The sequence below is a fragment of the Branchiostoma lanceolatum genome, chromosome 13 (genome assembly GCF_035083965.1).
Source record: "Branchiostoma lanceolatum isolate klBraLanc5 chromosome 13, klBraLanc5.hap2, whole genome shotgun sequence".
In the NCBI taxonomy this organism is placed as follows: domain Eukaryota; kingdom Metazoa; phylum Chordata; class Leptocardii; order Amphioxiformes; family Branchiostomatidae; genus Branchiostoma; species Branchiostoma lanceolatum.
In genome coordinates, this window is record NC_089734.1 from 4732206 (window position 1) to 4756481 (window position 24276).

Here is a 24276-nt window from a genome sequence, read left to right on the forward strand (position 1 = left end):
CGAGCAGCGACGTCATTTATAGTCCGCGCTACACCGTAGCCTCCAAATCAGCCTCCTTGGTGGGCGTTTCGATGTTGGAATGTTTAGGCAAATACTGTTTTCTGATTGGTAACGCACTTCGATGGGTTGAGTAGTCGACAACATCTGTAACCAGGTGGACATGGTAGTCATTAAGAACGATAATTATATTTGCTAAATTATACTGCAGTGGCGAAACGCCTTCTGCGTAGCCTGCTATTGAGGCTATGCGCAGCACGCCGTTGGCCCAGATTTTGCCAGAGATACCGTGTTCTCGCGCGTGCCTCATTACATACAGGCTGTTCTGAATGGCCGAATGTTCTGATGTGGCGTTTCTACGTACCAAACATGACGCAATGTTGTCTCTGCCAATTGGCAAAGTATTTGGTGCGAACGCCATGTGGTAAAAATGTTGGAACTCGCTGTGCAATGTGGAATTTCTGGGGACAAGGTTAACCATCAGTTAACTAATGTAACTGTAGCGTGACGAAGGCAATGGGATCACCTCATCATCCACACTGAACTCGAATAGCTTTGAGGAAATGCCTCCCCCGTCTTTCAAAAAATGTTGTAAGGAATCCACTCTACAAATGATGTATTGCCAAAGACCTGTATGTGCTGATTTGAAATGATAATTGTTCACATGGTTTATCGCTCAAACGCCGATAAGGAAGCATTGTTTGTTTCAATCAACACTCCTTTAAGGCCTCGTGTGTGTGATAGGCTGCAATGCCATGCCAACGATGTCTAACCCGATATTTGCCGGAGCGTCAAAGACGAAGAGGCAACTATCGGTCAAACAACAAGTGGTCGGGAGGGGAAAGAGGTCGTCCCGTAGGGCGCTGAGACATCTGCGCAGGTCACGCAGGTCGAGGCAAATGTTTTAAGGCATCAAGCACCCCTGTGTATCTGTGTCTGTCTCAATCAGGCGTTATAGCGTCCACGTGCGCGCCAGCTTCGCAGACATTCGGCAGCTGCTGGTAACAGAGCACCGAGCGATTTGGCACATCTTAACCTGCATAGCGAACCGCAAGTGTTGCCTGCAACTATCTTATGTCGATTCTCAAGGCGCATTTGATGACAACGATTTTTATTGTGCAATAGGGTTACAATAAGAACAATCAAGGAGGGTTAAAATGAAAACATTGTATGCTGCTTATGAACAAGGGGGGCTAAAGCTCATAAACTTGTGGGCTGTGGATTTAACCTTGAAAGGCTCTCGGTTACCAGAATTGTACCTGAATAAGGATTGGTTTTGTTCCAAGCTTATCTTCTTATCTAGTTCTATATTTCGCACAAACTTGTTTCCTTTTTCTCAGCTTAAAAATGCGAATTTTGAATCTCTTATGGGAAAAAAGATCACCTATAAATAAGAACAATCACACGTGACTCTCCTCAAACATGGGACCTCTGGCTTTACGTCCCATCCGAGAGGACGTCCCTAACCGAAGCTCGATACTCATTTTCACTTGAGTCGAGTGAGGAAATAGCTGTTAAGTGCCTTTCCCGAGGGCACAACATTTGGGAACTCTAGCTAGGTATTCGAATCCAGAACCTTTAAGTTAGAAGTCAACAACCCTAACCGCAAGACCATCTTGCCACCTTTATTGACTAGCATGTCATGAGCCACGGATTCTCTGTACTTCTGCGGCTCTTACAGAAATTCTCTGCCGCAGTGTCTTTCGTAACTAATTCACATGCACAGATTTACGTCACGTTATAAAATTCCTAACTCTTTGTCCGTGCAGTTCGCCCTTGAACGTGGGTTACGTCAAGGCGACACAAACCTAAGAACCGGTGACCTCCATGTTTAAGGTCTTCCGGCAGCCCCCTTACTTGCAGCGTGTGCCCTGTCTGCTGTCATTTGTCCCGTGGAGTTCACCCTTGAATGTGGATTACGTCGACGTCAAGGCGACACAGACCTAAGAAACTGACTTCTATGTTTAAGGTCTTCAGTCAGACATCTCACAGCGTGTGCCCTGGACTGCCGCCTGATCTTAAGCTTGCACCCATACTCATAATTTATATGCATCTGCAAATGTTGCCTTTCTAGTCTTAGGTCAGTCTTCTGTATTTTCTCCTTCATGTCCCCTCTCCTTCTCTTGTCTTAATCACGCTTGTACTCAGTGTCTTCCAACATCTGGTCTACTTCAAGGCCGCGGCACGCACCAGCTCAGTCAGTGTAAAGTTTCCGTGAAAACGTTGTGTCTAGCTGTCCGACACAGGATTCCATAAATCTGACCTGTTCCTTGTTATGTATCGACCCGATGTCTCTGTTTAGTTTGGCGCACAAGTTCCTGAAATTCTTATATCCACAAAGCACAAGCTATAGACTGAACAGACTCTCGAAAATGTATCACTTGAACACAGATGATTCTCAGGGGTAGCGAAAGCAAGGTGGGTTTGAAAGCATTTTTGGCCTGGCGCCTAAAAGATCTCAAATATTCTGTAAAATATGCAGAATCAGCTTTTTACGACAACAATTTGCAAGCGAAGCGCAATCTTGATATCATGCTCCACAAAGCCTAGGGCAATTTTATCACAAAGAACTAGAGACCATGATTAGCGAGGTGGTGTTTTTAAAAGAAACAGGTGGTTTGACGAAGCCGCAGGGACCTCCCGATTTAGCCCAGATCGCACCTAAGGGAAGCTTTGATTATGTGGCCAATGTTTAGTACACAGGGGGAACTCTCTGTAATCTAGGCGAGAAGTTTCACATGGATGCTGATGTCAGCAGCGGGCGGTCAACGGCCCCCGGCAACAACTGCGTTCAATTTTCCTGGTTATCTTTCCTGTCAATTACGTGTGTACTGGTGGGTCCTTGGGGAGGCAGCACCTTGGCCGAGGGTGCCTGTAACAAGGACGTCTCTCACAACGTTATTTCGGACATTTCATATTTCTTATTTGCTGGTCTCTTAGTATAGTAGTATCGTATTGCATCATTGTTAAAACTCTGTAAAATTCATTTCAACGTGTTACAAGACTTGCTGACGTCCAATGGCAAAAACATATTGGGGGCTCTTTAAACGTAAGATGTCAAGATTAAACCGGTTACAGTGAAACTTGTCTATGTTGACCTCTCAAAAGGCTAGAAGAAAAGGATCACAAACCGGTGGCCAGTACATACAGGACTCGTAATGCTTGTGTCAATGGGAAAATACTCTAAGTGACCACCAAAAAGTGGCCACAATAGCCAAGTGGTCCTTTTGCAGAGGTGGTCCCTAGCACAGGGTTGACTGTATTTCAATAACAATGGCCAGGTGGTCCTCGTGCAGAGGTGGTCACCAGTACAGGTTTGACTGTATATCAGTGGTCATGTGTTTGTGGCCATTATGCAGAGGTGGTCACTAGTACGGGTTTGACTGTATATCAGTGGTCATGTGTTTGTGGTCCTTATGCAGAGGTGGTCACTAGTACGGGTTTGACTGTATATCAGTGGTCATGTGTTTGTGGTCCTTATGCAGAGGTGGTCACCAGTACGGGTTTGACTGTATTTCAATGGCCAGATGGTCCTTATGTAGAGGTGGTCACTAGTACAGGTTTGATTGTATAACAATGGACTTGTGATCCTTATGTAAAGATGGTCCCTAGCGCAGGTTTGACTAGCTATATATCAATGGCCAGGTGGTCCTTATATAGATGTGATCACTAGTATAAGTTAGACCGTACTGTACTTGGCTATGCTTCAGCAGCTTATCATCTATCAATGTAAAACGTTTGTGGATTGAGTCTAACGTCACCTCTGTCTCATCATTTGTACCAGCAGAAATATCTTAACAAGCAGTTGATGACTGGGAGAAAAATGTTTGCGTGAGACCCCGGGCACATCACAGCTGGTTTTCAGTTGTTAGATGGACCGCCTTCAAGATGTTCTCGTCTCAAGATGAAGGATAAGAATCTAGTGTCCTGAAGGAGATGTGTGAGGATTTCATTGCTTCCGCTCACCGATAAGATGCAACACGTGTTCCTTTGCACATAGTCATGTTTTTTCCAGTTCCTGAACGTGTAAAACAATTTGCCACTCCTGGACTCACAAAGGCAACTAAAGCTGTATCTCACTGGACTGCCCCAAATTGCGAAATCCATTTGCAAAGTGGCGCAAGCCGATGCCAGTTTGTCGCCTGGTATTGCGATTTCTTTCAATTGAAACAAAATCGCAAATTGGCGCAGAATGGCGCAATCACTGCAAATCTCTCTTTGATGAATCTTAATCATGGTACATTGGCTTTTGATTGAATTCAGTGGCAAGACTGCAACTTCAAATTGAGTTATTTTGTTTCTGATTTGGAGCCGAAACTGAGAATTTGTAAAGGCCATGTAGTTCACCCGTGCGTCGTACGTCAGCCGGTACGCGAAGGAAAAATTGGCAAAGCGTCGCAAAGTTGGCGCAATTTCCCAGCACATTTTGAAGATACCCGCTTTACAAAGTCAAGGTCTTCATGTGGAAACAATCATTGCAGTGGAGAACATCATCACAGTAGTTTGCAATGGGATTCGATGGAGTGGCTCGTGATCAAGTCTGTGGGTATGCTTCTTGTTAAAACACGATTGTAAAAACACAATGAACTCAAAAGGAGATATAAAGTGAAGTAAAGAACAGTCACATTGGAGTGTCCTTCATTAACCACATCCGGTCAACAAGTGGATGTGATGATCGATTGAAATTGTAGGGTGAATACAGAAGAAGACCTAACGTGTGCATGTAGGAACATCTTGAGTACATCAGAAGGCACGTGATGTGTGATAGAGTAAAGGACCATCCGAGGAAGGCAGTGTGGCGGGAAACTAATGACCAGAGAGGCATGACAAACGAGGAACTAAATGGGACAAATGCTCCGCACCTCTGGTCAACATCACATCTGATGTTCCGATGTGACTTTTCATTAGGAAGCAATCCCTCTTGAGTCCACGCGTGACCAAGATCGCATCACAGTCGATATGGCCGTTTCTTTTCTGTCTGGCACAACTTAACACTCTCATGAAGAGTTTGGGATGACCCAGTGTCCTTTAATTAGCCACATTAGGGACTCTGTAAATGCATGTCTCCCATCACTCGATGACAAAAGACCCGAGGCTTGCCGTCCACTAGTTACATGTCAGGCATTGCTTACAGATATTTCCTCTTTCAAGATCAGCGTGGATGTAACAGAGAGCAAAGATCATTGCCTTCTTCTGACACCTCTTCAGAGCCGGCTGTCAGACGTTTAGTCAAAGTCCTCCCTGTACCAGATGGTGCATAGGGCGGCGCCCATCTCCGTTTCAATAGCCCTTAGGCCACACAACATTGTGGGGCCAGTCCGATGGTAGTGGCGTGTGTTCACCTCCCATACTATTTCCCGAATGCTGAGTGGTAAGCAAAGAAGCAGTATGTCATCGGTATGACGACTCCTCCAATCATTTTGTTTACTATTCGTTTGTTTGTATCTGTTTGTATTGCATACCCGGTAAACCGCCTCATAGCATAACACACAAGCTTTGTACCAGCTGCATATCCGGACAGATATATGTAATCCATTCACACCGGGAAAGGACCCCTTATTCTTTTCGATAAGTGTGGTGGGTTTTTTACGTGCTCGAGGTGTGGCTCTCCTCTAACACGCGTACGGGACCTCCATTCAACATCCTATCCGAGGGACGTTAGATTGACAGAGACATCCCAAAGCCATGTAATGGCTGATTTAAGCATCACTCAGCGGCCTCAAAAACACCGACAGCCAGTTTGTTGAATGTTTACGATGCGGATTCACCCTGTCCAAATGTTAGTCTTCCCCGGCTGGCTGGATTGCCCAGGGGCGCGGGAGATACATGGCAGTTGTTCCCGGACAGACGGGGTAATTTTGGGTCAAACCGGAAGCGGCAATTGTGGTGGGAAAGAAATTCAAAGCGACAGCTCGACTAGCATGTTTTGAACGGCTTGTCGCTTGATGAGCCGCAGCCCCTGACAGAAAACTGGCTACCCTTCAAGAACGTTATCCTCCCGCTTTGATATACGTAGAGACCCTGAAGGGTGCCTTGAGATCCTGGAAGATTTCCAAATTGGTTATTCTTCTTGAGAGTTTACATCTGTCTACAAGATGGTAATCTTAGGCAATGTCAATGAACATTGAATATCCAGTATTCTTTTTATCAATCTATTGCTTTTCTGCAGGCTTCTTGCTTTTTTCCGACGTCAGGTACAATTCAAATCAGAAATGAGAAGACGTCCGAATCATGGATATTTGAAGAAAAAAAAACTATCAAATTAACCTAACACAAAGTCGTGAAACCCAACGTAAAATAACTGATATATCAAGGTCTTTCTGTAGACCTTCAGAATCGAATACCTACCATTTTTCTTGTGCAATCAATAGCTTTGGACAGTTGCATCAAGGTCTTCCCTGTAAAATTTACTATCCGTCTTTTACTAGAATAAGCAACAGCATTGGGCAATCATATCAAGGGCAAGGTCTCCAGTGCAGAATGTACCATGTACCACCTATCGTGTTTCTGACACAAGCAATGGCATTCGACATTCACGTCAAAGACAAGGTCGTTGCTGCAGAATTTGCTACCTGCCGTGTTAATAGCACAAGCAATTAATGAATCAGACAGTATTACGTAATGGCCTAAATGACCTCTCTGACCTTCGGTAATAGAAAGTGAGCGGGTCAGTGCACTTTGCCAAGGACAGTATCCTCCTACCCTCGTTCTCAAATTGGGCTTTCATGGACAATTAACCTGACGCGGCTACAGCCTAGTTTTGTCAGGGAGAGTTACTTATTCCCATTGGGCAACTGGTGACCAGATGTTGTGTCCTTGGGAAAGGCACTTTGCACGACTTTTCTCACTCTACCCAGGTGTAAATGAAATGGGTATCTGACTTTGGCTGTGGATATATAAAAGGCGGTGGAAGGAGAAGGGTGGCCTTCCAATACCGCGCCATAGACACAGTGGATAACAATCCACTGTCCTACGGCCTCAAAAAAGGCTATAGGACCACCTTAACCTACTCCTATACCCTCAAACAGGCTCCGAAATCAGGAGCCATCTAACCCATGCCATAGTTATGCCCCGAAAAGACTGTTATGTTGACTGACCATGAATAAGATGAACACACGGTGCTTTGTACGACAGTTTTATTCTTGACATTGTTGCTGATGACAGCAGCATCCAACGAGAAAGGCATGAATACTTGCAGTCTATTTAAGCTTGATAATAATCACATTCAGAGCAATGGTTGTTCGGTTCTCCTGTATTAGATCTCAGCCTGCCAAGACACTACAACAGCCAACTAAAACGTCAGCCAGAAGAGGAGAAACTAGATGTTTTGACAGCGGATTGAGTAGCTAGAAGCACATTTGGAATCTCCTTATGATGACCAAGAAACCCCAGGCACCATGGTAGGCAACTTATCAACTTGATGAAGGTTAGACATCCAGGTAATAAGATACGCCAAAAATAATTACTCAAGCAACTGGATAAGATTTTTCAAAAAATAATTACTCAAGCAACTGGATAAGATTTTTCAAAATCTTATCCAGTTGCTTGATGAGTAATTATTTTTGGCGTAACTTATTGTTTACTGTTTTACGATCGATTGACTACATGTACATATAATCAAGATGTCTGTGTTCGAAAAGCTTGACGATTTATTCCATTTCTTGTCTATTTCTTTTCCTAAGAATGTTCTGTAATCCAGGGAAGGCACATCATTTGAAGCATAAAGGTCATCCCTGAAATTGTCACATCTCATTATTACGTAAGACATTTTCCTTTCGCCCTGAGCCTTAACACAAATAGCCATGAGCTGACAACTTGAATAAGGGGGTTCGTGGTTCTATCTGCGCATGTGCAGTGAAATGCATTGTGGGTAATATTTCAAAGGCAAGACCCTAAAAGTTCTTGTCTAGACCATGTATAATGTATGTCCAGACGTGTCTTATTCATGTCTCTGGTGCCTTCACCTTTGACCTATGACGCAGAATGCATGTCGCTGCGCAGTTGCAACCATGAACTTCCTTATTACCAGTTCATCGAATGCAGGACGCAACAACTTCAGTCTAACCGTAAAATCTACTTTTCTGATATTTACTGCACCAAGTATGAGTTAGGCACATGATGTCCAACAACTAGAGACTCTTTGCTGTCACAAGAATCCTATAACTACTTGAATCAAATCTACACATTTCTCTGTCATATACATGTCAGCACTTCTTGCAGCACTCTTTCATGGCTTTTTTATTCCTTCATTCAGTTCCATTCCCCTCATATTTTCTCTCACTTCATCAACTTCGTCAATTTACAATCTCTCTCTCTCACATTCAATGTGTGCATTCCTTTCGAACCGTTCTCGTGAATTTCTCAACATTGGGAAGATTTCTACATTTGTTGGAAACGCCCATCGACGTATTGTTCTGTATCTCGAATTGTTTCGACAGCAACGTAAGCAATTAAGGATGATGGCTTGTGAGATTTAGCTAGCTTTGGTCATTTAGTAACAAAGAAACGTGGTATGATAAAACATGAGCTAGAACGTAACAAACTGAACTAACATGCCCTGATTTCGAATGACCAACCTCCTAGGTAGCCATTTTTGACAATATGTATCTTGGCATTCCTTACAAAAATCTACACTTAACAGTTTTTTTTTTGACATGGGTTTTTGACAAATATAATGAGGTGACGATGTTAAATCTTGTACAAAAGCTAGCATCTGGCAGCCCTATTTGCTTTGATAATTCACAAGGCTGATTTTACTGTACAGCACTTCTTTATTACCGTACAGGATTACCAGTTTATGGCTAATTGTTAACAGTTCGTACATATGTACAGCTAAGAAAACGTTATGCTCCACCCCTTATCCCTAAAGCTTTACACTTCTATATTGTTGCACAGTACAAATTCTGCCCAGGCGTTTGTTCTGCCACAATTACATACAGTATTGCACAGTCTTGACTGTACTATATCTATCAAACTCCCATGCGCCGTCACCCTAAATACAGTATCTCAACAGCGGTAAGCCAGTTTGCTGTAGAGTTTAGTCTAGGAATATATTTTGCACAATTGTTGTCATTTTATAGCAGCGTATCTGTACAAGGAAGCCCTTTTGCGTAGCAGGCGCACTCAGAAGACTGCCCCTAGTAAAAGCTATTGTAACAAAAAGATAGACAAGATCCTACAGTTGTTTTCTCTACTCCTTAAGATGAATTCGAAGATGTTTTACATCGCAGTAAAATTCAAAAAGATGTGTATTTGGTACATCTTTCAGGTGACTCATTTTTCCTACAGTGTGCGTCACTATTCGTGGAGAAAAGCACCACCTGAAACACGTATAAAATGAACCTAACATCTGCTTGAATATACATTGCCTCTTCTGTGAACATTTGCACATAGGGATTGGTCGCCTCTAAGTGTAGTCTAGATGGTTGGTGTAGGTAGACCAGAGATGACAGTTAAACAGTTGTCCCAAACAGCGAACGCCGGGCATAGGGACTCTCTAAACTTCGTCTGGAAGGAGTATATCTGTTGCTTGTTCCCTGGTTGAGACATGGTTATACACGTCAGGGTTCCCGACGAGAAGTCCACCAGTATACCGATCTTAGACGGCGGCGAGGAAAGCTGGATGGTCTGTGATTTGTTCTGATGCCACAGCGCGAATCTCTTGTTGTGGCACTGTATGGCCCAGGAGGAGTTGTTGCTCCCGATGTACTCGTTCCTCGGGGTGGATCTGTACGCCACGCCGATCCTGTACCCCCTACTCCTGCTGACGTCGATCTCCCAGTAGTGGCGCCCCTGGCTGACCACGGCGTTCCCCAGAACGGCGACGTAATCCGTGAAGCGCTCGGGACGCGTCGGGACATTTCGGCGTGACGATCCGGCCGAGTCATACGTGACCGAGCAGCCGTCGTCGGAGATGTCCAGGTCTGGGTGAGCCGTGTCAGGATCCAGCGTGAACTTGAACGCTGTAGAAAAATACACACACAAAAAAAGCATTGGTTAGCCAGCGTTCGTTTTCATGGTCTTCCTTTTTACCTTCTTAAAGAAAGCTAACACATTAAGACCTTAGAATTGCAAGCATTTAAACCGTTTGTTGTGGGTAAGGCCTTGGATGAAGGTTAACATCATACAGTGGTGTTCTGTTGTTTTCAGTATTCTACTGTGCTGGCACGGTGGCTTTGTAGTTAGGGTTGTTGACTCAGAACCTGGAGGTACTGAGTTCGAATCCCTGACAGGTCCGGTTGTTGTGCCCTTGAGAAAGGCACTTTGCACCATTTTCCTCACACGACGGCGAAAATGAGTCAGTACCTATCTTCGGCTAGGGTTGCCCATTGGATAGGATGTTAAATGGAGGTCCCGTGTTTGAGGGGAGCCCCGCGTTAAGCACGTTAAACCCAGCACACTTATCGAAAGGAGGGTAGAGGTAAAACCCGGTGTGAGTGGGTCAGATAAATCAGTCCGGGTATGCAGCTTGTGCTCTTCAGTACAAAGATTATGTTTTACGTCATGAGGCTTCATTGGTCAACCTCTGGGAAACCCGGAATTTCAACATTACATGTCAGTGTTGGATGTTTCTGTCTGCAAGTTCAATGAACTTTGATTCATGACCGACAAGAACACTTTAGGAATTTTTACTGTTGATAACTCCGTGGGCCGCTCTTCAGGGACATTGTTGATGAAATATTTGCCCGAAAAGTCGGAAAACCTAACACCTGACGTTGTACAGATTGGAGAATTTGGCGACTGCTTGTAAACATGTTTATATGTTTACTTGGCGAAGGTAATGACCGACAAAACACTTCGGGAATTGTTATTGTCTATAGCTACAAGGGCAAGGTCATTGTTGACGAAATCGTAGCCCAAAATGTCGAACAGATTGGAAAATTTGGCGACTGCTTGTTAACATGTTTATATGTTTACTTGGCGAAGGTAATGACCGACAAAACACTTCGGGAATTGTTATTGTCTAAAGCTACAAGGGCAAGGGCATTGTTGACGAAATCGTAGCCCAAAATGTCGTACAGATTGGAAAATTTGGCGACTGCTTGTTAACATGTTTATATGCTTTCTTGGCGAAGGTAATGACCGACAAAAGTTTAGGAATTGTTATTGTCTATAACTACAAGGACAAGGTCATTGTTGACGAAATCGTAGCCCAAAATGTCGTTCAGATTGGAAAATTTGGCGACTGCTTGTTAACATGTTTATATGCTTTCTTTGCGAAGGTAATGACCGACAAAACACTTTAGGAATTGTTATTGTCTATAACTACAAGGACAATGTCATTCTTGACGAAATCGTTGCCCGAAAAAGGTGAAAAACTAATGTCGTACAGATTGGAGAATTTGGCGACTGCTTGTACTAATTGTAAACATGTCTACTGATGTGCTACAGTTCACGTAGGCCGTGCACGTAATAACGTAGGCTGTGTTTTTTTCTACATACAGGTTTCCCCACGGGTACAGCCAGGGTATCATCCTGCTTGATCTACGTCCGCTGTGACAGGTGCGGTTACCAACAATTGGCATACACCCATAAACCTTAGACCAGGAATGTGAACTCAACGTTAGGAGCAAACGTAACGCTACTCTTGAGTAATTGACTTCATAATTGTTGTGACGTTGATAGCTCCCAGCTGTTAACGCGTCCCTTTAGTGTCACCAGTCATGTTTTGAATGTCACCTCTCATACTTGTCAAACTGTACAGTACATGTGTGCGATCCAAATCAGTCCTGTACAGATGTAGATATTTCAACGGATATTTACACGTCCTATGAGTGTTACGTTTCTTAATTTTGAGGGGTACGTCACCTTTATGGTGCAAGACAATAAGTGGGCCATCTGAGGGGACACCACGACAATGGAAAAGACAGAGAGGGCGACAATGCAAAAGGTGGAAAGACAAACCTTGTCAAACACCTGGGCCCCACATGGCAACGACTAGCTCGCGACAGTGTGAACTGGGACCATTCAGTGGAGGGGTTCCTCCTTAACTAGTGAATTTGTTTGTTTCGCAAAACGAACAAAAACACCTTCAGGCGTAACACACCAGTTTTGTACAGTAAGTACAAGCTGCGCAAGACCGGACTGTAAGGTTTGATCAACTCACACCAGGATGGACCCATACACCTTTCAACGAGTGTGGTTGGTTCTCCTTATCGTGCTCGAGATGTTTCTCTCAAGGCTCACGGTCCCATCCGAAAGGACGTCCCTAGCCGAAGCTTGGTACTCAACCTTATGTCAACAACTCTAACCACAAGGCCACCTTGCCACATTAAGCTCTAAGATGTCCAGAAGATGATATCAATGATGTTTATTGCAGTTTTGGTCCTTATCTTGTTACTCAGCCTTTAAATTCTAAGCCCACAACCCTAACCCCACAACACCCCCTTGCCAACTTTAACCCTGAGAGGGTAGTGTCAATGATATTACCTGCAAGGAGAATTATATGATAGACTGGGGCAATGTAAAAGCACTTGATCAGGGTTCTGACTGGTTTGCAAGGGGTATGAGGGAGGCTATCCACATCCGTAGACAACGTAGCACCTTAAACAGGGACATGGCACGTCACTATCTCAAGCCTGTATACAACTGTCTCTTATCACATGAGAAGAGCAAATATGAGATCTGACTTACCAGATTGAAGAAGAGACAGAGTACGTCTCGAAAACTTTTTTGTTGTGTGCTATCACTAAAATTTCGTCAAAAGTATGTTACCTGCAGTTTTGGTCCTAATCTTCAAGCCTTCGCTTCTCGGTGTCTGGCCGGCCTTGTTGACTGCCCGCACGAAGAACGTGTACTGTGTGTCCGGCTGCAGACCCGAGATGGTCCTCCTGACGTCGCTGATGTCGGATATGGTCTTGTAGATGGAGCTGACGATTGCACTGGACGCGTAGGACCGGGCGTATTGCACCTGCGAGAATGGTCAGGGAACACAACGTTAGCTCGCTTGGGTATACTAAACTATTCCCGAAGCAAGAAGGAAAACCAGATATAGAAGATCTCATACCTTCGTGAAATATATGGATTATCTTAGACATCTTGACAAAATATATAACACAGTCATTTCCATCGCACATATTATATGATCCACTCTCACATGCCATCGCTGGGTTCTTGATGTCATCAACAGTAACATCAATTTCCTGCATGCCTAAGGAACAAATTTGGACACGGACCAACTACCAGGAGAAACTAACATACACACAGACAGAAAACAATAACGCCGTTTATATTAACTAATAACTACGTAAAACTAATAGCAAGTACAGGAAACAGTGGCGTGGTTTACCTGATATGTATCAAATGCGGAAACGTCTTTACAGTGCCATCTGAGGTACACTGAGCTCTCCTCCGCATAGCACTGGTCTGTCAGGAACTCGGGAGTACTCGGAACTGGAACAAAAATAGCATATCCATAAGCGATAAGAAGTAACCTGTTACCATATACCAACATACATAGATGATACTTTTCTTTCTTTTTGCGCTGTAAGTTAGTTTCACATATGATGCGTAGGGCCGCTTTTGAGCCACACATCTCTGCAAGCACTACAGAAGGGGCTAGCTAGTCCACTGTTATAAAAACTAATATCATTTTTGGCACACGTTAACGTAGTGAAATCTGACTGGCGAGCGAGCTGTTATTACTTTGGAGGTCAAGGTCATTTGGTTATTCCCTCGTCAGCCTTAATTACATTGATCGAACTACCAGTGATGTCGAGGTTCATGAAGAGGAGCAAAAGCATTATGGGATGATCGGAACGATTGGAAAGATGGTGTGTACTTGATCCGGGTAGTTGACCCGCATTGATGATAATGAGTAGTCTTTACAAGCCTCCCTAGGTCGCTGGAAAAATAGCAGAAATTGGAGAAATACACAAATAACATGCCAGAGGAGTTGGGAGGCCGGGGAATATAGTATGCGACCTGAGTATTTTCCAGCGACCTAGGGAGTGTAGCAGAAACTAGATACTGAGTGGGAAACTTACGTTTGAGGAAGTCTAGCTGTCCGAGCATGGGCACCAGGTTGGAGAAGTCGATCTGGAAGTGTTTGAGCTGCAGCTGATCCACCAGTTCTGTGGACGACTGCAGCGATGGGGCAGAGTCTACCGCCATCCGAACTCTCTTTCTGATGGCCTTAGATGTCTAGAGAAGGGGATACGAGGTTATGAGATAGAGATCAATGATATGCAGTATGGTGCAAGAAGCATAATAATAAACATACCGGTTCTTAAGGCAATTGGAAGGAGTCTGTGCCTTGTGGACATGTGGACATCATTGGTCATCAAGAAACGTAAGAAAAGGCATGGACCGTGAAGGTGCGTCCCCAATTTTCCAAGCACACAGGGTCACCCCTACTCTTTTCGATAAGTTAAGTGCGTTGGATGCTTTAAATGTTACTTTTGGATTTTGACGTCTTTGACATTATATGGCAATACAACACCGTCAGTGTAACAACTGAAACCTCATTGGAGTCACATGATTTTAATGAGTGAATACCTAACATAAATAGAAAGAAAACAGTTATAGTTTCATTGCCACGGACAGGGCCAGCTGTTCTTGGTCACTCAACAACCACAAATCGGGAGGATATGCGATAGAGCCATGGCGATCCCGTGGTGCCTTGTGAGCCTCCGGCGTTTACCAAGGTATTAACGTCTGATCCTCCCTTAAGTCCATCATCTTACTTAAATGATTTCTGATAAAGACTGAGAAAAAAAACTGTAGGCTTAGACAAGCATATGTTCGTCTAGCTTGAAACATTGCATTATCAATCTAATCAGTGGTGACGTCATTACCTGTAAAAAGCAGCCTTCGTTTGGTTCCTTGAGTGCCTCCTGTGCGTACGTTACTGCTGCAGTGGTGCCCTCTAGCGTTTTCCTATAAACTGCAACCTGGGAATCAAACAGATACTCAGATGAATGATTATCTTCTATTTACTTACTATAGCTAACTATAGGCACAGAACCAGTCAGTATTGCCTTGAGAAAGGTAAAAGCAGGACTGTCGAAACGTTGGCAGGTAAGCATCTCAGCATTGTGTGTAAAGAAAATCTTTTCATACATGTAGCCATTTGATTGACAAACTGATGAAGCCATTCACTATTATAGAGGTATGTAGCACACTCAAGTCAATCAATCACACACTGTCCCTGACATCTCGATCTAGATACCATTATAGACATTATTTTAAATCATTTATATACAATATTTTTTATGTACATGTACTGTACTGTACTACATTGTAATGTCTTGTTTTTGTCAGCAGGGCTAGCCCTTTGTAATAGCCACAGGCTAGTTGGGCAGCCCTGGCTGTGCGTGTTAATCAGCAAAATCAATCAATCAATCAATCAATCAATCAATCAATCAATCAATAAAAATACTTGCATTACCTGTTGCTTTCTGTCCTCCACTCGTCTCTCCTTCTCGTCATGCAGCTTCCCCACCATGGCCTTCTCCCGCTCATCCACGATCATCCTCAGCCGAGAGAACTCGTCCTTCACTGACGCCTCCATCTTCGAAAAGTTTTGCTGAAGGACAGAAAAAGAGCAACTTCAACTAGAGTCATTGAAAATGCAGGGTAAGTCTTAACAGAAAACACATTTTCACTTGTCCTATACACTGACACAGTAAGTGGTACGCAGATACCAACTGCCCAGACATGCTTAACCGAAAGACAGCAAAAAGAACCCGTCTCCAGCGTGCTGCCCAGGATTGAACCGTTATCTCCCAGTTAACGTTAACAACTTTGAGCCCCCACCCATTGAGCTATAGAAACACCCTCACTCATAAGTGTACCGCACATGAAAACTCATATGGTGAGTGATCTTTCTTTGTACTGGGTCAAAGGTTCAACCATTGTACAACATAAGTCATAAAACACGTATACGTACCTCCACCATTTCACAGAGCGACCGCAACTTGGCGATGTAGTGCACCATTTCCGTGTTGATGCCCACCAACTCCTGCACATCCTTGGCAAGTTTCTCCTGTACAATATGGTATAAATTTGTCAATTTGGATTACATGACACGTTAATAATACAATATATTGCTAACTCCCAACAACAAACTGATATAACAAACACACCCAACAGCACTAGTACTACACCACAGCTAGTCTCTAGTAAATCAATGAAATTCTTCTTTTGAAGTAATGAGATAAAATGAAGCATCATTGATTTAGTAGTTAGGGAAGATTTTATTCTTCTGGCTAAATGAGATGGACTAGCACTATCCCATTAATTCACTGTAAGAAGACTGAATTCGTCTTAATGAGATAGAAGGGCGTCATTGATTCACCCATGAGAAAAGATGGAATTCTCATTCTAGTGAATCGTGAGATAGAGTGGTGCTGTCTCAATAATTCACTAGTAACAGTGATTATTCTTGTGGCGAATCAATGGAATGGAAGCGAGCTATCTCATTCATTTTAGTAAGGGAAAATTATTCTACTTCTAGTGAATAATTGAGATAAAAAGGTGCTATCTCTAAAATTCAGTAGCAAAGGGATATCATAATAATATCTCAGAACGTTTCCTCACCTTTTGACATCCCATCAATTCACTAGTAAGCTTCAAGCCTTGAGAGAAGATTGGAGTATTGTTCTTGTATATTAATAGCATAGAAGAGTTCCATCCCATCAACTCACTAGTAAGTGAATATTGGATTATTCTGTATTAGAAATTGTGTAAATAACGTCCCTGAGGTTTCCTCACCTTTTGCTCGTTGTAGGTGATCTCGAGCGGCTTGACCTCGTGTTCCTTGTGTCTGCCCACCAGCTTACACAGGGAACACACCGGCGTGTCGTCAGTCACACAGAACAGGTTCACCTTTCAAGGAGCATAAGCGGTCTTTAAGAGCGGGTTTGCACTTATGGAAAGCGTTTAAGACATTGAAACTTAAAAGCTTGTCTGCTCAATTTTTATGACCTTCGGTATCACTGAAGAGTTTGATCTTTAGAAGCATAAGTCTTCTTTAATAGCAGGTCTGCACGTTTAAGACATTGAAACTTAAGACATAAATGCTTGTCTGGTCAGGTTGCAAAGCTCACTATACGGAGTAAAACAAAGGTAAAGCAGTCTTTTAGGGAGAAGAATTATGCTAATGGCTAATATACAGGGCAAAGCTCGAATGGGTTATTATCTAACGTGATTGAGTCTTCTACAAAACACGCAGCCTCCGGTCGTAGGCTCGTCTTAACATGATTGTCATTTTTCTTTGATAGCAGTTACGTTGCGCATATGATAGGGGCATGGAAGATTTGCTTTGCAACAAGTGACATTATCATGCATGATGATCCTAATCGTTATCAGAACTTATCGTAAGATGTTAAGTGGAGAGCCATACATGTTAATGAGGAGCTATTTCTTATCAACTACAATGGACAACACACATACCTTTTCTTCCCGATGCTCCGTGCACATTAAGACCTTGGTCTGCGGGTCTACGGTCGGGACCACAAACTTGTGGTCGGCAAACGCCGTCTTGCCAGTCCTGAAGAAAAAATCACAAAAACACAACAATTACACATCCGACTGCTTACTAGAACATCAGTTGTGTTACCATTGGTAACGTTGTTCCATGTACTGCAACGTCTACGCCACCAGTGGAACCTAGAGGTAGATAGGAAGAATACATGTGAAGGAAATAATGGTTTATCTTACATCGTACGCTCTGCTAGAGACTGTTGCTTGGTTATGTCACCGTGTCTTTTGCTGTGCATTTTGCCGGGTCAGCATCTCACAAACAATCGGTCAGCCTCGGGCTTTTTCAACCTGTCGTAACAAACAATAGAAATGTATCCTTGAACAGATAGCGTCTGTTGGCCACGTTTGCTTGCACGTGCAGGTCGTTTGGCCTAGATTTAGTGTAGCTGTTAGTTATATTTAGCTTACATACCATTCACAGTGTCAGAGGCTGCCACCAGAGGGCAATATCAACGGATACATTGCTGATAAACCACTCATTCATTCAACTTGGTCAGTTCTAAGGAGAAGAGGACTGAGATCCTTATCACCCTTATCAACATATCTTCCCTCGAGCGAATGCGGAGATCATCGGATTTGGAGCAGCCTCTCATTGCAGTAAAAACAGATTATCCGGAGTTAAAACATTCAACATTTGGTGGTAGTGGAAGTAGTTGTCCACATGCTAATAGGGGTAATGCCGTCTGCCATGTCACTGTTGTCTGTTTTTAGACTTTGTTGTATTTTACAATTCTGACTTTGAATCATACTTATATTCAGTTTACATTCCATTCACGGTGACAGTGGCTGCGCTACCAAGCTGCCAACAGATATATTGCTGATAAACCACTTGTTCATTCTTATAACTCCGTACTAAGGAGAAGAGGACTGAGATCCTTATGACCCTTATCGACATATCTTCCCTCGGGCGAATGCAGAGATCCGCGGATTTGGAGCAACCCCTCAGTAAAGTAAACACATATTCTCGAGACATTCCACACTGACAACAACGGTAGGAGTAGTGGTAGTCGACCGGCTAATAGTAATAACTTCATATTCGTCTGCCATGTCACCATTGTGTGTTTTTAGAGTTTTGCTGTGTTTCATACTTTTAATTTTGAGTCCAGAGTCGCCTCTTACTTAGTCACTGACTGTCTGCTGTAACAAATAACAACAACAAGAAAAGAATTGAAGATGCATACAATACTTTAGGGGGTAAGTGTTGGTTCTCTCTCAAAGCCTCTATTGTCAAGATGTGACATTGTTGGATAAACTGTCATATAATGTACCCATAACCAATTCGTGACCATCGCGAGCTTCAGAATTGACAATAATCAATGAGGTTCCATTGATTGTGAAGTAGACATTATTTATCGTCAGCTGCAGCGCTGACTGCCATTCAAGGTCTACAAAGCTTTCATGACTGCCGTATAATATCGATTGTGGGGTCGATTTTCCTGACAATCCCTGCTTTCAGATTAATGGGCGTTCCCTGTACAATGCTAATTTTTCAACAGGAATCTGTTTTGAAGATGTCAACAGCACCATCATTCATAGTCATACTTTAAAACAAACTTCACGTATTGCAGATTATGAAGATCCACGACATTAGCACCTCTTTTAGGTAGTAAAGGACACAATTTGGCCCATGGGCTTCTACATGTACTAATTGTAAAATGTCACAACATTCTAGGAAACATATCCATGTTTAATTCTCTAAACATGAACAAACGTTTACCTACTACATACTTGTTCTTCAACAATGCCAGTTGTGTTTTGCCTTCTCGGAGTAATAAATTTCCCAATTGTCCTTCACCCCACATCCTCAACTAATGCACCCAAGATTCAACAAGAATGACACCTTTTGTCAATGTGTAGATGTGTGGCAAGATTATTGCAACATCTTGGTCCTTTTTCCCTTCCTTAACCTTTCCCTACCTTCTTATTATTTACTTTCTATTGTGACTGATCTGTCCATTCTTCACGTCAATATTCCGTGGAAACCAAAGGGCTTACTTCTTCTTTAGGTCTAGATATTTTTCAAGCATGTTTGTAGACATGTAATCCTCCTGAAATTGGTTTATTGTGACTTATAAGGCTAGTTAAGCTTTGATTAGAATAGGGATGTCTTCCGTGAAGATTGTTTACAATCATACTAACACCGCCGATTTTCAGATAACAATAGTGAGCTCTAAAAAGCTATTCAACCTGTGAATACCAATTTCCACATCCCCTTTTCATCTCAATAGGAAGATAGCTGAAAAAGGAACAACGCGATTTTCGTTCGTTAGCCTTGTATAATCCAGGGAGTTCAAATAGCCTACAGTTTACCTTAGGCTACAGCAAAATGCACAAGAATGTGGCCCTTTGTGGTATCTTCAATACACAATTAACTAAAGGTAAATTACCGGTGTGCACTATCCCTTAAGGGGAAACATTGTTCAAGAGTACCCACAGACGAGCTATAGCTATCACCCTTTGCATCTGTTAGAATAGTGTATACTGTTTATGCACCAATACTGGCAATAACAATACTTATGATAAGTCGTAACAATGTCTTCGGTAAAACTTGTCCCTAACATACAAACGACATGCTTAACAGAGTAGAACGATATTCGGATTATCTTAAACGATACGGAAATAGGTCACCTGAGGTAATGAGGATTCCAAGAAGACTTCCAAACGAGGAGTTAATTGTTTGAATTTTTTTGAAGATGATAGCACCTTGTGCTTCATATTTTTTCTATGTTTCAACATACTTTAATACTAATGAGTCGAACTTTCACCTCTTTCACAGATGCGATATCAAATATTAAAAGTGATGCAATACAGAAACATAACTCAAACTCAGGACAACGAATAACAAATTTAAGCATTCTGACTTTTGAACTCTCGGCCGTCTAACCGCGCCATTGTTTTGGAAGACACGCATGAAATGTGTACGAATAGACTACAATTCTGAACATGGACATAAGTACGGTTATTTCAGTTACCTAGAACTATACTCTTGAATGGACGAGAATACTTGGTAGGCGGTTTCGCGAAGTTGTCTTACACTGTTCTTGTTGTTGATCATTATGGATACACTAACATAAATGACCCGTGAAGTATAGGAAGTGACGTGACCTTGAAATATGTAAATCTGTATTCTGCACAATTTCACATTACAATCCTCCTACCATTTTGAATCGTTTGTTATGATGACAAATATGTTTTCTCGTTCTATATTTCTATACAGAAACAACGGAATGAAAACATACTTTTTAGTTTCCAGGATATGCAGCGTTTGGTGATGTCACACCCCCAAACATGTTATTTGCACGTGACATTCCCTGTGACGTCAAACAAATTCAAATATGACATTCTACTCGAAGTAAATTTCGTTGGGTGTCTGTGTGTAAAATTGTACAGTTTGGCTGTGATTTAACTACAACAGCTCTACCAGCAGACGTTCAACGAAGCGTGTCTTAAAAAGATTCCCTACCATTTTTCGAGGTTCACTGGGTCCATACAAAACTAGAAAACTCCCGAGATCCCCCAAACTTACAGGTAAGACCACCCAACACAATGATATAAAATGTATCCAAATAATATTGTTTTGATCTCCGTAATAATCATAATCCATTTGCGTCACCCTTGGGCGCTGTAGCGACCAGACAACTTTCCGATCTCATTAAAAATTCATTCCCCATGAATCGGCTCTTCATTAGAAGATAGTTACGGGGGAGGCGCGTTCCTACCTGACAGTCCCATTGGTGGTGCGACGTTTTGACGTTGACAGAACCAAGTTCGCTCGCGAAACGTACATTTTGGCGTCTTTTCTGACGTCAAGATTCACGTCCGGGAAGATCTGGTCAGGTCGATTCTGCGTGTTCCATGTCGACCTACCCCCGTGACATCTTGGCGTACGTCAGGAGCCCTCGCTATTTGGCTTCAGCACCTGCCTGACAGGTTTTCGTGTCACTCCGGTCAGAGGGTCGGCAACGAAGCAACCAAGTCTCCGGAGGGGGAGGGGCTTGTCCTGACACTTTTTTTAATTCACTACGTTCACCACAAAACAAGGCTCAATGTGAGCTAATTGTGGACACCTACCGGGATTATGAGGACAGATATCTGTTCACCTTTCACTTGAAACGTTCAAGGTTATATTTACCTATCAGGGAAGCAATCAAGAGAATTAAAGGTACAGTTCTAGTAAAGAAGCTGTCAGCATAGAGCTTCCTCATAGAATTTGGAATATGGTGATTTGCGTCTAGTCTGTGAAGGTGGCAAATCGTGTTTTTCCCTCATCTGTCGTTTCTTCTTAAATCTTCAGGATCACGTTTCCCCATCAACTTCCCCCATCAATACGTTGGCTTTGCCCCTTGTTCAACCTTACCAAAAGTTATCCCCAAGCTAACACTCCGGTTATTGTTTGCACGCTACAGCTTTCAGTACTACATAACCTCTTGTGATGGCATTTTAATAACTTGTTGGTATTTCGAAGCTACTTGGTCAGTCAGACAGATTGTTAGTTAGTGAGTCGGCAAGCTAGAATAATTTCATCCCTGAATCCCATTACACTTTGTTCTGCCCTTATCAATCGCCACAGACATTGTTGATTAAAAAGGTCAGTTTACAATGAAATGAAGCTCTGTTCTTAACAGCAACACTTACACGGCCTATATGTAGGCTCATCCTTGTGAGGCTGGAAAACAACCCCATCGTCATGTGTAGTATGTATACACACGTATGTATGTAGGACATGTACCGTCAGATCATGGTGTGATTCTATCCAGGAATGATGTCATATTTGGCAATACTTTCCCATAGAATTAAAGTCTGTACCACAGCTGTGGGCCAATGGGACATGACGTAATCCCGGATGTGGTCGCCGTGACATTTGGTTGTGTTTTCTTTTCCATGAGTCATTTCCGTGACGATTCCTTCGTGATTGAACTTTAAATCGTCTAAATGTACAGTAAACTACATTGTTCCAAATAACCAGTGTTGAGAGACAAAGGTCCACAAAATAGAGAACCATGTAGTCTTAATTGGTTGCTACTTCTTACTCAGGCCGCATGGGAGCGCACCTAGACCATAGACCACAAGCCCTTGTTGTTAGACAGGCTTATTGTCGTGGTTGAATGATTCTATTCTTTGTTCAACGTATTTTGTATTCTCCAAGCAGAAGTTTCGGTCCGGGGAAACCTCTGCTTGGAGAATACGTATTTGGTATGCAATTTCTCTCCTAACCGTTGATAACACTGGTTAAGAATAACAATCATAAGTTGATTCTTAAGCTTACTTACTCTAGATCTTCGCGTTGAGCTGTACTTGTCTTGAAACTCTTTGCTCTTCATCATAGAGATGAAATATTAAAAACATAAGTTACAAACTTATTTTCACACCATTACTATAAATACATGAAACAAGTCAAATCACACGAGGACCCAAAAATGTTTAACTACATAGATGTCCGTCGTCAACCTCTCGACAAAACAGGGTGAATGCCATATCAGCGATTGTAGAGAACAATGAGGTGAGAGGTGAAAGTTGAAACGGTGACCTCCATAATAAAATCAGGGATACCGATGGTGAGGTGAGAGGTGAAAGTTGAAACGGTGACCTCCATAATAAATCAGGGATACCGATGGTGAGGTGAGAGGTGAAAGTTGAAACGGTGACCTCCATTATGGCATCAATCAAACAAAACTAACAGTGTTCTAAAATAAACAGGATGAATATAATATCAAATGTACATACCTTGTTGTAGGGTGTGTCAATTTCAGGCACGTTTCGCAGTAGGATAGCTCACACTTCACGCAGCTCTTCACGGCCGGCTTCGGGGGGTCGCTCCTGCACACGTCGCACGGCACCACCTTCTTCCCCCCGCCGGGAAAGTTCGACACCGACGTGGCCTGCTTGTACCTTTCGATGATATTCTCCAGAATCAAGTTCCTCTTTAGCCCGTCTAGGCCTCTGCCGTCCAGAATGATCTCATGTCTACAGGAAGGGCACTTGAGGCTGCTGCGGGGTTCGTCCCTGTAGTCGCTCGCCGCGCCAATTTTGGACATGGGGTCGCCGTTCGGATGGACGAGGATGCCTTCGGCGCATTTGCTGCAGACGCTGTGGAGACAGGGGAGGAGGAGCGGCGACTTGAAGTGGTCCAGACACACCGGGCAGAGCAGCTCGCTCTCCAAAGCCTCCATGGCTGTAGCAGGGGGAGAAACAAGAACGGGAGGGATGAGAACAAAGCGTCTGACACAGAGTTTGAATGGACTGCGACTGGACGCCATTGTTCCGTCGGGAGGCCCGAGACACCGCCATCTGCATCTAAGTCACGTCCTGGGTTAGAGAGGTGGTCTTTCTGTTAGAACGGTGGCGACGCTGGCGGGGTCTCTTGGCGATGCTGAAAAGGATTTTTGATCAGAAGGTGGTGAAAGCGAGAGAGCGAGTAGAATTATAGAAATCAATGAACAAATTCCACCGTCCATACTTAGAATATCACACTATTCGTTTGCCATGTGTAGTCCTATTCTATACCAAATCAAAATAGAACTTCTAATATGCCGAGTCCCTGAATAACGTTCTAGATAGTAACGGATAAAACATTCACCCCCAAAGTGTTAGAAGACCTGGTTAAATATCAGAGCTTTCCGCCCAATCATCAAACCATCAAAATGTAACCCTGTTACAAATCTAATACCGACATCAGACGATCTACAAATACTACATGTACATACCATACAATGAGCCCAACTTCATCCTTGTAAAATCGCCAATCGTTCACAGATGTATGAAGCTAAAACCGCTATGGATAGTTCACCAAACAAC

At 43.1% G+C, this 24276-nt stretch overlaps 1 protein-coding gene across 2 annotated transcripts in view; it reads right to left on the reverse strand.

The window, feature by feature from the left end:
- Positions 1-7116: 7116 nt before the first annotated feature.
- The window catches only part of LOC136447958 (uncharacterized), a 50184-nt gene continuing 33024 nt past the window's right edge, over positions 7117-24276 (reverse strand). Inside the window, exons 2-12 of one of the 2 annotated variants that reach the window (XM_066447109.1) lie at positions 23206-23653; positions 22752-22796; positions 17392-17488; positions 16711-16824; positions 15887-15982; positions 15386-15523; positions 14793-14888; positions 13983-14139; positions 13286-13389; positions 12712-12907; positions 7117-9959 (exon numbers count right to left, since the gene is read on the reverse strand). In XM_066447109.1, the coding sequence (XP_066303206.1) occupies positions 9415-9959; positions 12712-12907; positions 13286-13389; positions 13983-14139; positions 14793-14888; positions 15386-15523; positions 15887-15982; positions 16711-16824; positions 17392-17488; positions 22752-22796; positions 23206-23653 (2036 nt within the window). In that variant the 3' untranslated portion in view covers positions 7117-9414. The remainder of the gene's footprint in view (positions 9960-12711; positions 12908-13285; positions 13390-13982; positions 14140-14792; positions 14889-15385; positions 15524-15886; positions 15983-16710; positions 16825-17391; positions 17489-22751; positions 22797-23205; positions 23654-24276) is intronic. The other variant, XM_066447110.1, reaches the window with a different exon arrangement.